Source organism: Seriola dumerili, unplaced genomic scaffold (genome assembly GCF_002260705.1).
Source record: "Seriola dumerili isolate Sdu_G_001 unplaced genomic scaffold, Sdu_1.0 BDQW01000273.1, whole genome shotgun sequence".
Lineage (NCBI taxonomy): Eukaryota > Metazoa > Chordata > Actinopteri > Carangiformes > Carangidae > Seriola > Seriola dumerili.
In genome coordinates this window covers 144,181-161,572 of record NW_019174528.1, presented here as the reverse complement: position 1 = coordinate 161,572, position 17,392 = coordinate 144,181, and the positions used below count along the sequence as shown (strand labels likewise).

Below are 17,392 nucleotides of genomic sequence, written 5' to 3'. Positions count from 1 at the left end.
AGAGAACAGATAGAGGGGCAGAAAATGTAGTGAGTTTATACAAAGACAGAAAATGGAGACCGGTCCTGACCTCTGGAAACGGTTCTTTGGGCTCAGAGCAGATTTAAAACGTAACATCAGCTCTGGTGGGCGTGTCCTGCACTGGGGAGTATGGGTATTAGATGTGATAGGACGTGACATTTATGCATTTACACGGTGAGCTGTTATCCTGCAGTCTGCCACGACTCTCATCAGAGAGATTGTGGGTCTGTGATGTGAAAGGAGGACAGGGTGTGCCGGGCCTGGCGCTCACCACAGAGCAGGGTAGTGTTTTTGTGCAGAGCTCCCATATTACTTGTATATTGGCACATTGTGTGTAGCAGAGCCAGTCTAAGCCACAGAAGGGCAGCGAATGTGAATGTGGGAACAACTTGTGGAAAAGCAAACAGAAAAAAGCACAGAGCTGTTTTTTAAATTTTGGTGGAGCCCAGCGCAAAGTTGTTTTTCTCCATTTAAATGCTGCACACAGTCACTGACTAAACCATTGCACTTGGCTTTGGTCATTTACAGTAATGTACAATCCTCCAAGCTATGAGTCTGTTATATATATAATGGCTATTTATGTGTGTATGTATATACCATATATATATATATATATATGTGTGTGTGTGTTTGTGTGTGTTATTTATTGTCTAGATCAGTTAAAGGATCTCAGACTGCCCTAGTAAATAAAGCCTACAATAGAAGAAAGAACCAGTTTCCTAGTGAGTCTTTAACTCTGATACATACAGAAGAATTATCTGGATAAATTATCTTTATTGATCATTTATTCATTTACAAAATGGAGGAATAACTTACCTTAGCATAAATGTTTCAGGGCTCAAAGACTGTCACAGTCTTTTAAACAGGTGGTTTAGGTGCAAACATGTTAGCTGAGTTAGCAAACATTAGCTAACATAATGCGACAATTGGATAACATTAGCTACCATTAGCTAACATAAGTTACCATAACCAACTGAATGCCAACTGACATTATCTAACATAAGTTACTGTTGGCTAACATTAGCTAACATCAGTGAATATTAACTACTATAAGCGACTGTATTTTAGCTAACATTAGCTAACATAAGGGTCTGTTGGCTAACATAAGCTACCACAAGTAACTGGATATTAGCTCACATTAGCTACTATAACTGACTGAGATCGGCATGGCAGCCACATTAAATTAGGGTACCTGATGTTAGCTAAACGAAGATATATTTTGCTTCAGTTTTGCTAACTCTTCTCTACTTGTGACTTTAGTTAACATAAGCAACTGGATGTTAGCTGACATCAGCTAAGGTATGATAAGAAGCTAGATGTTGGTTAACAGTGGCTAACATATTGTGCTAATGATAGCTGATGTTAGCTAATTTTAGCCAGTACAAGCAACTGACCTTAGTTAGCTAATGTTATCTGATATTAGCTAGCTACAAACATGAATGTTACCCTAACCCTAACAGAAGTCATGGTAGTTAATGTTAGCTGATGTTATCCAACTTTAGCCATAAAATTGGCTAACATTAGCCACATTAGCTTATGGTAGCGTAGGGCTACATATTGCTTACAGACATTACTGAGGCAATTTGCTGACTTGAACTGTTCTCTGTTAATCCAGAGGTTGTGATTTTGGCCATTTTCTGTAAAGATCACATGAGCTTCCTTTTTATTTCATTAATTTACCATTTAAACAGAGTGATGCTTCATTAAATGAAGTCTCCGTGACCTGATACAGGAGGGAAAATGTTCCTGTTTATTCAGCTGTTTAACTGGTTCCAGCATCTCAGACCAGATCATCCCTGCAGGAGACAGAGAGTAATTATATGCTGGATGAGCCTTTGATACCTTGAGGTGTTTTTTTCTGACACATCAGCTCCAGCCATCACAGAAATGAGCTAAGGTGCATTTTAGTAGGTAAATAGGCAGCAGGCGCCAGGAGCTTAGAGGACTGTGCGGTTCACTGCACAGGAGGGAGTGATAAAGTGAGTCAGAGCCGGAGGCTGAGAGGAGAGGCCTGTCAATCACCCTGAACACACATATATCCACACAGCAGCAGCCATGTTGACCAACACCTCTTCTCCACCAACAGGCCTGAAGGCTCAGCTGAGGAACGCTATGAAAAAGGCTTTGGTGATAACATGGAAAATGAAATGTGCTTCTAATGAGTGTAATCATGTTATTGGAGAGATTAAATTAACTTTCCCTTCAATCTGTGGTTATCAAAGTGCTGCAATTTTCTGCAGTTGTTCCTGTTACACAGAAAGATTTTCACTGTTCGCTGTAGTTTCCTTTTGGTGAAAGTGAAGTATTGTTGTAGTGGAGAAAGTTATTTCAGGCGCTCAAGGTTCACAAAGTAAAAGTCCCTTCATTTTGACTGGATGGACGTGAAACTCTGGGTTGAATTTTGTATGTTAATTTGTCTCTTTGGTAAGAAGTCAAAGATAAATTCAACTAGTTCATAAATGTTGAATAAAATGACACAAGTCTTCTCCAACACACCACACTTTATTCCCCAGATGTTTTGACTGTCTTCAACACAAAATGACAAATTTTACTCTTTCAACATAAAATCACAGAAACTCAAATCTTTTGACCTCAACACATTCCTCTGGAACTAGAATTCATTTCAAATAAAAATATCTGACGAATAAATGAATTCAGTTCAAGTTTACAACCAATGACAGAGAACAAGTTTCTTTATAGAAACAGCAGCTGAAATTCAATATTTAAAGTTAGTCACATTAAAATTACAGAGAAAACCAGAGACAGAATTATTCGGACTGATGATATAAATGTTAGAATTATCAGGAGACTTGTGTTTCTACGTTGAGGAAAAAGATGGTTGTTGTTGATGTGGAGTCTAAACCCTGACCTTTGACCTTTGGTCTTCAAAACACCAAACTGAGTCTTGTTTACTGCTGTTGTTGTTTGTGACAGTTTGTTGATGACAGGCTGCGAGTGTTGACTCACTGACTCAGGCTGCGTGAGCTGAAACCACCACAAACACACACACACACACACACACACACACACACACACACACACACACACAGAGTCATACTCTCCTGTTGCTGCATCCTGGGGTTTGCAGCCAACCCCCCCAGTGCAGATCGAGATTGGCGACTGGTTATTTTCTCTCTGTGGGGGGGGGGGGGGGGGGGCGCTCTCATTGAGGTTTGGCTCTCTCTCTCTGGCTCTTTAGTTTCATGCTGTGGTCTTGTCCTTGAGTGACCCTCCTGGGGGGAGGGAGCCTCATGTAGAATATTTTCATCTCCCGTCAAAACACAGTGAAGTTCAGCTCTTTCACTCAGCTGACCTGCAGCTGCAGCACGATACAGTGATCAGAGCGTAGAAATACGGTAGTTCAGCAGCTGAGGAAATGTAGTCCCAAAGGAAAGAACTGTTTTAACAGGAAGATAAAGCTGGAAGCTGAGACCAGGAGAGACCTTGTACCTCCATCTATCATTCTGTTGTTTGAGACCTGCTTTCCATTTCTCTGCTTGTCTTTATTTTAAGGAGTGTCTGTCTCACTCCGTCAGTCTCTCCTCAGTTTCCTGTGACTCAGGCACTGAGGTCACGGCGTTCAGAGGCGTGTTGGGTTCAGAGTTCAAAGACCTGTGCCGAGGATCTTATCTACTCCCACCAGACGCCTTTTCATTCCTCACTTCCTGCTTTCATGAGCTCTGCTCCTTCTATGGGCATTTTCTCTGTTCACTGTGTCATAGCCATAGACCCAATCTGCTCATTGGTGCCCTTAAGAGATGGTGGGGGTGGCAACAAAAGGTTTAATAAACTCCCACACAACTCCAGGAAGTGCTCTGATAACTGTTTATGGGTCATCCACCTTGATAAGCCTTCTGGAATGAAAGGCCTGTTTGTTTCTTCGGCCATATTTTCTCTGTCTGATCAGCAGCACTGATCCCAGCTCCAGATTAGTGACTGATTTCTTCCTGCAGCAGGTTGGCTCCTTCACATTCTTGTCTGCTCGCCATTGTCACGGTTGTGATGAATCGCCGGCCCAGAAGATTTGACGGAGGGGGCAGGGCCATAAATCAGCTGTAAAACAGTGTCTGCTGTAGGTGTGAGAGCTGAAGGAAGTTTCTCCTGTTGAGTAAGGCGAAACAGGAAATGCTTCTCTGAAAGTTCACATTTCAGCTACTGACACACATTTTCTTTTCTTTTTATCAAACCAGCTGTAAAAACCCAGAGACTCGTTTCATACAGAAGACCAGCAGCAGCTGTGTAGATGAAATATCTCAACGATTACTGAATGATGTTCAGACGTTCCTACTGAGTTTTCACGTGGTGCCAACACGTGGTCGACATTTGTGGGTTTCATTGAAATATGTCAAGAACTATGAAAAGGATTTCTGTTGAACTTTGGTTCTGGTTTTAATGTTCCCCTCAGGATTCTTTGAAGTAACTCTGGTGATCACATGACTTTCCATTGAGGGTTGAACCAGTTTGTTTATGACCAAACACACCCATCTGTCAGTTGGTAATAAGCACGTTAGCATGATGCCATGTTAAACTAAGATGGTGAACAGAGTTAATGTTAGCATTTAGCTTAAAGCTAAATGCTAACATTAACTGTGTCTGAACCTCACAGAGCGACTGTGACTCTTCCTCTTGTTCCCTGTTCAGTTTTATTTTGAAGGGTAGTTCTTCTTCTTTGTCAGAGGTTTATCTCGTGTTGTTTCCTCGCAGTCTGAGCTCTGAGTCGTCACATCATCACACGCAGAAGAAGAAGCTGTTTGATGAGCCATGATCCTTATTGGAGCTAAAATCAGTGCGTTCTCATTAAGCTCCTGTCTGTTTGGCTTTAGTGTCATGGAGACGGCCGAAGGCCTCGCAGGATTCAGCACTTAATTACCTGCATTAATTAGTTTGGCTCTTTAATAGGCTGCTGCAGCTCGGAGCGGGGAGGGGACATGATGGAGGAAAACGTCTCTGTGCCATGATTCAGCAGAGCAGAGGAGGACGGGTCATTACAGAGCACAAACACACCCACATTGAAAACACCAGAGTCGCCTCACATGTGACTGATGGAGGGGTCAGTCTGAGATCTCAGTGTCCTACAGTGACCCTCATCAACAGGTGAACAGAGGTAGAAACAGCTCACCTGATTGGTGGAGAGGAGGAAAAGAGAGGAGAGGAGGAGGAGTTCAGTTCGTCACCGTCTGTAACCTGAAGTCTGGTGAAGAGCCTCGTCAGGGTCATTGATTTGTGTCTGCAGGTCATTAGCTGTGTGTGTGTGTGTGTGTGTGTGTGTGTGTGTGTGGCCAATGAAAAGGTGTGAAATGATGATTTCCTGTGAATGTCGTCACACAGCAGCTGTAATCTGTTGGTGTGTAGAAATGAACCCGGTCTGAAAATATCATGATGAAGGAAAAACCAACATTCAGTTTATTGTAATTGTTCATCATGTCTCTGTTAACAGCTTTAACTGGAACACATTCTGCCAGAAGATGTCCCCCCATTAGGTGGTGATGATGATGATGATGATGTAGTTTGTGCTGCTGTTGATTGATTATTTTATACACAGAGGTGTTTGTCAGTAATAATAATAATAACAACATTAACATCAGTTTTATCTTTATTCATATTGTCATAATATGATTGAATGATTGATCTCCAGAGCCACAGACACATGTTGAGCCTCCATCAGGTCAGAGTGAGTCTGTAACAGTCTCATGGGGCAGTTGTTGACATGACGACACCTCACAAAGGAAGTAAAGTCTTACCTGCCAACACCTGAGCCGCCATGATGCTGAGTAAACACAGAGTAAACACAGAGTGGCTGACAGAGCTGTGAGTTTAAACCTCTTCAGTCCCTGAGTCTCCATGAAGGAATCCATCACTGAGTGAACAAGTGTTTGCTCGGTGGCCTCAGCTCTTAGTGATGTCATCGCTCTGTAAAAGGACTGGCCTCTGCCGCCATTCAAGAGCCAACCTCATTGGATGAGGTAAATATTTACCCAGCGGCAATTATGGCAGCGTTTAGGTGCCTCGCAGCCTCGCAGCCTCGCAGCCTCGCAGCCGTGCAGCCGCGGCCTGCTGGGTAAACAGAGGGAGTGATGGGAAATAAATGAGCAGTGTGCATCTGGCAGCAGCTCAGAGCGAAGACACGTACCTGAGGAAAAGGTCAGCGAGGTCTTTGACTGACACTTCGCCGCCATCTGTGTGTGACAGCTGAGTCATCAGCACACAGGCTCCACCCACAGGCTCCACCCACAGGCTCCACCCACAGGCTCCAGCCACAGGCTCCACCCACAGGCTCTGTAGACCCTGTAGACCCTGTAGTGGACCCTGTAGACCCTGTAGTGGACCCTGTAGACCCTGTAGTGGACTCTGTAGACCCTGTAGTGGACCCTGTAGACGACTCTGTAGACCCTGTAGTGGACTCTGTAGACCCTGTAGACCCTGTAGTGGACTCTGTAGACCCTGTAGTGGACCCTGTAGACCCTGTAGTGGACTCTGTAGACCCTGTTGGATGATGTATGCACAGACAGGAATTCCAACAATGGAGAAATCTTCAGGACCTGGTTCAGGCTGGACTCATGAGAACCAGATGGACTCTGTTGGTCAGATGAATGGCATTCCTTTCCATACTAGGAGACCTAGACCCCCCCCCCCCCTAAACATTAATCCTGCTAGAGTCTGAGGCTCCTGATGCTGCTCAGACGAAAGTGTCCACAGGACCGGAGATGGACCAGGACATTCATTGGTGTGTGCAGAGACTCAGGTCAGGGTACCGGGACTAAACTGGGACCAGTCCGACCCGTCCCTGGAGACTTGTCCTCTGCGTATGGTTCCTATTTTCCCGGCCTGTTAATGAACCCTGCTCGTTCCAGTGTGGTGGGGGCAGAAGGGGGGGGGGACATTCCCAGAATTCCTCTGTCTGTCTGACGCAGCAAGGAGGTCTGCAGCTCTGGGGTGGGGGGTCTGTGTCTCTCTCTCTCTCTGTCTCTCTGTCTGTCTCTCTCTCTGTCTCTCTCTCTCTGTCTCTCTCTCTCTCTCCCTCTCTCTCTCTCTCTCTCTCTCTGTCTCTCTCTCTCTCTCCCTCTCTCTCTCTCTCTCTCTCTCTGTCTCTCTCTCTCTCTCCCTCTCTCTCTCTCTCTCTCTCTCTGTCTCTCTCTCTCTCTCCCTCTCTCTCTCTCTCTCTCTCTCTGTCTCTCTCTCTCTCTCCCTCTCTCTCTCTCTCTCTCTCTCTGTCTCTCTCTCTCTCTCCCTCTCTCTCTCTCTCTCTCTCTCTGTCTCTCTCTCTCTCTCCCTCTCTCTCTCTCTCTCTCTCTCTGTCTCTCTCTCTCTCTCCCTCTCTCTCTCTCTCTCTCTCTCTGTCTCTCTCTCTCTCTCCCTCTCTCTCTCTCTCTCTCTCTCTGTCTCTCTCTCTCTCTCCCTCTCTCTCTCTCTCTCTCTCTCTGTCTCTGTCTCTCTCTCTCCCTCTCTGTCTCTTTATCTCTGGGTCTCTGAGGACATCAGAGGACACACAGGAGTCAGAGGAGGGTGTTCAGCAGCTCTGATTGTTTTTCCCTCCCCCTGCTGTGATTGGACAGGTGGTGACCCCGACCAGAGTGGGACAGTCCTACACCTACAGCCCAGGCCAACACAACCAGCAAGACCTCTATGACATCCCCCCCAGCAGATCACAGGGGGTGAGTTTCTCATATATAATATATATAAATGTATATGTATCCTGTCATCTGGTATTCAGCTGATGAACGGCTCTGCTGGTGTCAGTTTAATGAAACTAGTCTTAGTTTGTTACATTATGGAAAGAGTCTTTGATTGAGATTTTAATGATGATAAATGTAATGGTGGTAAAATCATTACTGACTCTGAGTGTCAGCTCTTTGTAATGATTGGCCGCTGCGCTGATCACTAGCATTTAGCAGCTAAAGAGACAAATTTCTAGAAATAGAAACTGCTGAGTAGCTAATTATTAACAGTGAATATTAAAATACAGTGATGATTAAAACAGACCACCAGATGACAGTTATGAGTTCTGATGGCCCAGGGGAAGAACGTGTTCTTTAGTCTGTTATAGTCCTGTAGCGCCCACCAGAGGCAGGAGGGTGAACAGGTGGTGTCATTTGGAGTTGTCACCTTGTTCATCTCTTTATTTCACCTTGTTCTCGTGTCTCAGGTGTACGATGTTCCACCTGGTCAGATGTTTCCTGGTCAGCACGGCGCTGCCAGAAACCAGGGAGTCTACGACGTCCCCCCCCCTCAGCTGGACCACAGTACTCAAGGTGTTTACGACGTACCTCCCTCCTCACAAGGGGTAAGAACATTTCAGCGACAGTCGATCTTCTACCATGATTAAAGAGCAGATGGTTCAGACGATCCGCTTACTTCAGTCAAATAAAGCTGAGTTCAGGAAGCGGGAAAAGTTTTTTTATGTTTGTTGATACGGTTCCTAGAATTTCTCTTTAATTGTCTGTAATAAATGAATAATACGTCAGATGTCATATTTATGACATTCCTGTGGCTGCACTAAATGAAGGATCTGCCTGCCAGGAGGGTTTAACCAAACCTCCATCACTTTGGTTCTGTGTCTGAACTCTGAGGAAAGTCAAGGACATAACTGAGTTAGTTCCAGACCCTCTCAGGTTTCAGCAGAGCTCAGACCGGACCGGGCTCAGAGCTCAGACCGGACCGGGCTCAGAGCTCAGACCGGACCGAGCTCAGAGCTCAGACCGGACCGGGCTCAGAGCTCAGACCGGACCGGGCTCAGAGCTCAGACCGGACCGAGCTCAGAGCTCAGACCGGACCGGGCTCAGAGCTCCCGTTTGTATGTAATAACCTGAAATATGCCAGGACCTGTTATTTGTGTCCGTTCTAATTACAGTCTGTTTCAAGGCTGATGGAAATCAGCTACAGGCCACCATTTTATTCACCCCGCTGCACTCCCAGCATGCTTTGTGTCATGTATGTCAGGACGCACAGTCAGTTTAGAGGAAGGAATCAGAAGCAAAAAGATATAGAATCAACACAAACCAGAAGCTGTTTCACTTCCTCTCTCTCGCTGCTGAAGTGCATCCGGTGAAAAACCACATTCAGCTCGAACACAGTCAGTTTCCAGTAAAGATGATTTCTTCATCGTCAACGACAGAACTGGTTTCTGTCATCAGCACTGAGCTGGTTTAAAGGTTCCTACACAGACTGAAGAGAGGCGGGACTAAAGGACATGTTCTCTCAAGCACGAGTCAGACTGAGACACTGAGACCAGGATTCTCTGAGTCTGTGGACCCTGGTTCAGGGTCTGAGATAAACACAGTAAATAAACAAACGCACTGGTTGGTTGTGAACTTGAACAGCAAACGAAGCTGATGATCTTCTTCCTCCTCCTCAGGTCTACTCGGTGCCCCCCTGCAGGACCAACCCTGTCCTCCAGGAGGGAAACTACGACTTTCCGCAGCCTCTCAAACACAAGCAGGAGGGGATCTACGACGTCCCGCCCCCCGTCCTCACCAAACCCGCTCAGAGCCCCCAGTCGCACTATGACTTCCCCCCCACTGTGGAGCCCACTGCCCACCATCAACACCCCAATACCAACGGCAACGAAGGCATCTACGACGTGCCTCCCCCCGTCCTTAACTCAGGGGCGGGGTCTCAGAGGGACATATACGACATCCCCCGGTGCAAGCAGCCCCCCCAGCAGAGAACCTCACCTGCCGACAGAGACGGAGGTAAAGGCATCTACGACATCCCGGCTCAGGACGCTCGAGCGCTGGGGGACGTGATGGACGGCGTGAACCGTTTGTCCTTCTCCAGCACCGGCAGCACACGTAGCAGCATGTCCACGTCCTCATCCTCCACGGGCTCCGGCTCTGAGGGGCGCCTCGCTCTGGACATGGACACCGCTGTCCAGAGGCTGTTCCGCCTGCAGCAAGCCGTGGACGCCTCAGTCTGGGCACTGCATTCATTGGCGGCTTCCCCTCACTGGAGGACGTTTCCCTTCATGGAGCGCCACGCTAACGACGTCCGCACCGTGCTGGACCGGGTCCGGGCCGCTCTGGGAGACTTTGTGGTGTTTGGTCGAGGGGCCACGGCCAACGCCGTGTCTTTGTCGGACTCCGGCCTGCACAGTAAGCTGAGGCGGCAGCTGGGACGCCTGGAGGACTCGCAGCAGATCCTGCTGCAGATATACCAAGTCCTGGAGAGCTGCAGCTGGGCTCTGAACGTCCTCACCTCTTCTGGGAAGCTCCACAACAAGAGTGACGACCTGGACCGCTTCGTCATGGTTTCCAGGACCGTCCCCGACGACGCCAAGCAGTTTGCCTCCACGGTTGGCGGCAACGCGGAGCTGCTGTTCAGGCGGACGCACCCGGACGGGTTGTCGTCCAACGGCAGCACACCCAATGAGAACACGATTCACTCGCTCACCTCCCCCTCGTCCGACAACGACAGCTACGGCGAGCAGACCAAACCTTTCCCCGTGCCCCCCAGCCAAAACAAAGACAACATGAACACCAGCGAGAAGTGTGTGAAGAGCTGGATGGAGGATTACGACTACGTCCATCTGCAGGTAAAAGATCCACAGTCAGAAACTCAGTTACAGTCAGCAGCTCATTTATACCACAGCTGTGTCAGTGAGGCTGACCCATGGGTCAAAGGTCAAACCGTAATACCTTCTCTCTGCTCCTCTTCCTCCTCCTCCTCTTCTTCTTCCTCTTCCTCTTCCTCCTCCTCCTCTTCCTCCTCCTCCTCTTCTTCTTCCCCCTCCTCTTTCTCTTCCTCTTCCTCCTCCTCCTCTTCTTCTTCTTCCTCCTCTTCCTCCTCCTCCTCCTCCTCTTCTTCTTCCTCCTCCTCTTCCTCTTCCTCTTTCTCCTCCTCCTCTTCTTCTTCTTCCTCCTCCTCTTCCTCCTCCTCCTCCTCCTCCTCTTCTTCTTCCCCCTCCTCTTCCTCTTCGTCCTCCTCTTCCTCCTCCTCCCCGTCCTCTTCCTCCTCCTCTTCCTCTTCCTCTTCCTCCTCCTCCTCCTCCTCTTCTTCTTCCCCCTCCTCTCCTCTTCCTCTTCCCCTTCCCCCTCCCCCCCCTCCTCTTCCTCTCCCCCTCCTCCTCCTCTTCTTCTTCCTCCTCCTCTTCCTCCTCCTCTTCCTCTTCCTCCTCCTCCTCAGGGTAAAGAGGACTTTGAGCGTCAGCAGAAGGAGCTGCTGGAGAAAGAGAACATCATCAAGCAGAGTCCGGTCCAGTTGGGTCCAGATCAGGTGATGGAGCTTCTGAGTGATTCTCTGTGATCAATCATCAATATTAATTAATTCATCAGACACTCACAGCTGCTGACCTTCTCAAGACCAGTGACCAGACCAGTGACCAGACCAGTGACCAGACCAGTAACCAGACCAGTAACCAGACCAGTGACCAGACCAGTAACCAGACCAGTAACCAGACCAGTAACCAGACCAGTGACCAGACCAGTAACCAGACCAGTGACCAGACCAGTAACCAGACCAGTAACCAGACCAGTGACCAGACCAGTAACCAGACCAGTAACCAGACTAGACCAGTGACCAGACCAGTAACCTGACCAGTAACCAGACCAGTGACCAGACCAGTAACCAGACCAGTAACCAGACCAGTGACCAGACCAGTGACCAGACCAGTAACCAGACCAGTAACCAGACCAGTGACCAGACCAGTAACCAGACCAGTAACCAGACCAGTGACCAGACCAGTAACCAGACCAGTGACCAGACCAGTGACCAGACCAGTAACCAGACCAGTGACCAGACCAGTGACCAGACCAGTAACCAGACCAGTAACCTGACCAGTAACCAGACCAGTGACCAGACCAGACCAGTGACCAGACCAGTAACCTGACCAGTAACCAGACCAGTAACCAGACTAGACCAGTGACCAGTCCAGTGGCCAGACCAGTGACCAGACCAGTGACCAGACCAGTAACCAGACCAGTAACCAGACCAGTAACCTGACCAGTAACCTGACCAGTAACCAGACTAGACCAGTGACCAGACCAGTAACCAGACCAGTAACCTGACCAGTGACCAGACCAGTGACCAGACCAGTAACCTGACCAGTGACCAGACCAGTAACCAGACCAGTAACCTGACCAGTGACCAGACCAGTGACCAGACCAATAACCTGACCAGCAGCTCTGAGTCTTACACAGAGAAAATATCTTAGATATTCAAATCAAATGAAAAGCTGTTGTTGTTGGTTTCAGAGTTTTGAGGATTAAACTAATAATAATAATAATAATAATTTTGCTTGTTGCTTATTTAATCATTAATATTTAATGTTTTATAGAAATACAAATCTGAAACCATGTGTAAGAGGCTTTAATCTTGATTAATTGACTAATTGTTTATTCAGTCAGTTCCTTATGAAAGAACCAGCTCGTCCCAACGTAAAGAAAACATCCCAAAGTGACGTCTTTAAATTGCAGCAAATATTTGGTGTTTTTGCTTGAAAACTGAATAAATTATCTGAATGAATCAATTAACATCTGCTGATTATCATTCTTTTGAATATTGATTAACTATAGATATGATCCATATTAACAGTCAAATCTGAACCTGTCACCCTTCACAGATCAATCAGTTAAAGAAGCTGGAGCAGGAAGTGATCAAACCCGTGGAGAATGACATCACACAGTGGACGTCACACCAGCACTCAGGTGTAACCTCGGCCCCCCCCTCGGACTCCTTCTCCACCCCCTCCGCTCACGTGTGCACTCGGGACCGACAGCTGCTCGGCTTCTACTCGGAGCAGTGCGAGCAGCACTTCGTCACACTGCTCAGCGCCGTCGATGCCTTCTTCGGCTGCGTCGGCGCCGGCCAGCCTCCTCGCATCTTTGTGGCGCACAGCAAGTTCGTCATCCTCAGCGCCCACAAACTGGTCTTCATCGGAGACACTCTGTCCAGACAGGCCTCGGCCCCCGAGGTGGCCAACAGGGTGATGAACTCCAGTAACGTGCTGTGTGACTTGTTAAAGACGGTGGTGGCTGCGACTAAAACGGCCGCTCTGAACTACCCGAACACGGCCGCCATCCAGGACATGGTGGACAGGGTCACGGACTTGTCTCACCACTCGCAGCAGTTCAAAGAACAGTTACTGCAGATGGCACAGTCCTGATCTCCACCACAGACTCACTGTGTACACTCATCAGTAGAAATGTGTATATATATATATATATATATATATATATGTGGTGATGGTGTGTGTATAGTTTGTCTTTATCTTTAAGTCTGTTCTGGACGTTGTAAATAGTCTGTTCTGTAAATATTTGCTATATTTTTGTGTAGATTGTTTTATATTATGTTATGAATATATATGTAGATGCAGCGTCGGTGTCTCTGTAGGTTCTGTGGACATTTTTCGTAACATTCCTGTTGCATATTAAGAAGCACCTTCTGTTTCATGTTAATGTCTGTTACTGCTGTGACAGTAAATCTCCTGTAAATCACATTCATGTCGATGTGTGTGGATCTCCACAAAGTAAAGGACTGTTCTTAATCACGTGACTGTGTCTTTCATTTTTCCGATAGAACTGATTTGTTATAGTGAAAGAGAAATGTCCCACAGAGCACAATGGTCTGTAACTACAGGCAGAGGAAGATGGACGGTGTGAAGAGGGAATTGAAGTGAATATTTTCTTCAAAGAAAATAGACTTTCATCTGAAACAAGCTGCACATGCAGAGTTTAAACGAGTGATTATAACTATGAACTTAACTGATACCACACAGAAAAAGATACAGAAGAACCAGAAAAGGATCAATAAAGGCAAGGAACTAATACTACAGTATTCACATATGATATGGATATGTTTCATAGTATATTATGCCATCAAAATTTCATAAAAATGTCTTAAAAATATCATCGTGGGGCGTCATGTGGCGTAGTGGTCTAAGCAGGCGCCCCATGTGTAGAGGCTACAGTCCTCGCTGCAGTCAGCCCCGGTTCGAATCCTGCATCGGACGGCCTTTGCTGCATGTCATTCCCCCTCTCTCTGCCTCCCCATTTCCTGTCTCTCTACTGTACTATTGAATAAAGGCATAAAAAAGCCCAAAAAAATATACTTAAACAAAAAAAATCATCATATAGCATGTCATAAAAATGTCTTAAAACTATCGTAGTATAGCATGTGATTAAAATATCAAGTATAGTATGCCATAAAAAGTCGTAAAAATATCATCGTATAGCATGTCATAAAAGTATCGTAGTATAGTATGTCATAAAATGTAAAAAAAAGTCATAGTATAGTATGCCTTAAAAGTGTCATGAAACTATCATCGTATAGCATATCATAAAAATATCATAAAAACTATCATAGTATAGTATGTCAATAAAATGTCATAGTATATTAAGACATAAAACTGTCATGAAAATGTCTTAAAACTAACATCAAAAAGCATGTCATAAAAATGTGATAGTATAGTATGACATAAAAATGTCATAAAACTATCATAGTATCATATGCCATAAAAATGTTAAGTATAGTAAGTCATAAAGTGTCATAAAAATGTCACAGTATAATATGTCATAAAAATGTCATATTATAGTATGTCAAAAAAAGTCATACTATCATATGCCATAAAAAATGTAGAAAGATCATAGTATAACATGTTATATTATATTATATATGTTATTGTATGCCATGAAAATGTCATAAAAATTTTGAAAAACTACCATCATAAAACATGTCATAAAAATGTCATAAAAATATCATAGTATTTTATGTCAAATAAAGTTCATAGTATAGCATGTCATAAAAATGTCATAAAAATATCATAGTATAGTATGCCATAAAAATGTCATAAAAATATCATAGTATTGTATGTCAAATAAAGGACATAGTATAGCATGTCATAAAAATGTTATAAAAATATCATAGTATAGCATGTCAAAAAATGTCAAGTATAGTAAGTCATGTAGTGTCATAAAAATATCACAGTATCGTATGTCAAAAAAATTCATAGTATAGTATGCCATAGAGATGTTAAGTATAGTAAGTCATAAAGTGTCATAAAAATGTCATAGTATATTATGTCATAAAAATATCATAGTATAGTATGTAAAAAAATGGCACAGTATAATATGTCATAAAAATGTCATAGTATAGCATGTTAAAAAAAAGTAATAGAATCGTATGCCATAAAAATGTAGAAACATCATAGTATAGCATGTTCTAAAAATGTTGTTAAAATATCACAGTATAGTATGTCAAAAAATGTCATAAAAAGATCATAGTATAGTATGCTATATAAATGTTGTACAAATATCATAGTATAGCATGTCATAAAAATGTCACAGTATAATATGTCAAAAAATGTCATATATAGTATGCCATGAAAATGACATGAAAATGTTGAAAAACTATTATCATAAAGCATGTCATAAAAATGTCATAGTATAGTACGACATTAAAATGTCATAAAAATATCATAGTATAGTATATCAAAAAAATGTCACAGTGTTATATGTCATAAAAATGTCATGGTATAGTATGTCTAAAAAGTCATATTATCATATGCCATAAAAATGTAGAAACATCATAGTATAGCATGTTATAAAAATGTTGTTAAAACATCACAGTATAGTATGTCAAAAAAATATCGTAAAAAGATGATAGTATAGTATGCTATATAAATGTTGTAAAAATATCATACTATAGCATGTCATAAATATATCACAGTATAATATGTCAAAAAAAATGTCATATTAAAAAAAGGCCTGAAAATGTCAATGTCAAGTATAGTAAGTCATGAAGTGTCATAAAAATGTCATAGTATAATATGTCAAAAAAGTCATAGTATAGCATGTCATAAAAATATCATAGTGTTGTATGTCAAAAGAAGTCATAGTATCGTATGCCATAAAAATGTAGAAACATCATAGTATAGCATGTTATCAAAATGTTTATATATCACAATATAGTATGTCAAAAAAATGTTGTAAAAAGATCATATTATAGTATGCCATGAAAATGTTGTAAAAGTCTCATAGTATAGTATGTTATAAAAAGTCATTATATAGTATGTCAAAAAAATTAATATTAATTAATATTATGTAAAAAAAAAGGTCATGGTATAGTATGCCATAAAAATGTCACAAAAATGTCATAATACAGCATGTCATAAAAAGTCGTAAAAGTATCATAGTATAGTATGTCAAAAAAAGTCATAGTATCGTATGCCATAAAAATGTAGAAACATCATAGTATAGCATGTTATACAAATGTTGTTAAAATATCACAGTATAGTATGTAAAAAAAATGTCATAAATAGATCATATTATAGTATGATAAATAAATGTTGTAAAAATATCATAGTATAGCATGTCATAAAAATGTCACAGTTTATGTAAAAAAAAAAGTCATATTATAATATGCCATGAAAATGTCATAAAAATGTTGAAAAAATATCATCATAAAGCATGTCATAAAAATGTCATAAAACTATCATAGTATAATATGCCATAAAAATGTCATGAAAATATAGTATTGTATGTCAAATAAAGGTCATAGTATAGCATGTCATAAAAATGTTGTAAAAATATCATTAGTATAGCATGTCATAAAAATATCATAATATAGTATGCCATAAAAATGTTAAGTATAGTAAGTCATAAAGTGTCATAAAAATCTCATAGTTTAGTATGTCATAAAAATGTCATAGTATAGTATATCAAAAAAATGTCACAGTATAGTATGTCAATGTTAAGTAAAACTATCTTAAAACTATCATCGTATAACATGTCATAAAAATGTCATAAAAATGTCAGTTTAATATGTCATAAAAATGTCATAGTTTAGTATGTCATAAAAATGTCATAGTATAGTATATCAAAAAAATGTCACAGTATAGTATGTCAAAAAAAGTCATAGTATCGTATGCCATCAAAATGTAGAAACATCATTGTTTAGCATGTTATAAAAATGTTGTTAAAATATCACAGTATAGTATGTCAAAAAAATGTCGTAAAAAGATCATATTATAGTATGCCATGAAAATGTCATAAAAAACCTCATAATATAGTATGTTATAAAAAGTCATAGTATAGTATGTCAACAAAATTTCATATTATGTAAAAAAAAAATCTTACTATAGTATATCAAAAAAATTTCATATTATATTATGTAAAAAAAAAAAGGTCATAGTATAGTATGCCATAAAAATGTCACAAAAATGTCAAGTATAGTATGTCAAAAAAAAGTCATAGTATCGTATGCCATAAAACTGTAGAAACATCATAGTATAGCATGCTATAAAAATGTTGTTAAAATATCACAGTATAGTATGTCAAAAAAATGTCATAAAAAGATCATATTATAGTATGATATATAAATGTTGTAAAAATATCATAATATAGCATGTCATAAAAATGACACAGTATAATATGTAAAAAAA

The 17,392-nt window shown here is 42.5% G+C and overlaps 1 protein-coding gene across 1 annotated transcript in view; it reads left to right on the top strand.

Annotated features, from left to right (window-relative positions):
• The window catches only part of nedd9 (neural precursor cell expressed, developmentally down-regulated 9), a 28,364-nt gene extending 15,204 nt beyond the window's left edge, over positions 1 to 13,160 (top strand). The window contains exons 3-7 of the mRNA XM_022757401.1: positions 7,575 to 7,673; positions 8,165 to 8,302; positions 9,374 to 10,549; positions 11,140 to 11,229; positions 12,575 to 13,160. Of these exons, the coding sequence (XP_022613122.1) occupies positions 7,575 to 7,673; positions 8,165 to 8,302; positions 9,374 to 10,549; positions 11,140 to 11,229; positions 12,575 to 13,117 (2,046 nt within the window). The 3' untranslated portion in view covers positions 13,118 to 13,160. The remainder of the gene's footprint in view (positions 1 to 7,574; positions 7,674 to 8,164; positions 8,303 to 9,373; positions 10,550 to 11,139; positions 11,230 to 12,574) is intronic.
• Positions 13,161 to 17,392: the final 4,232 nt, after the last annotated feature.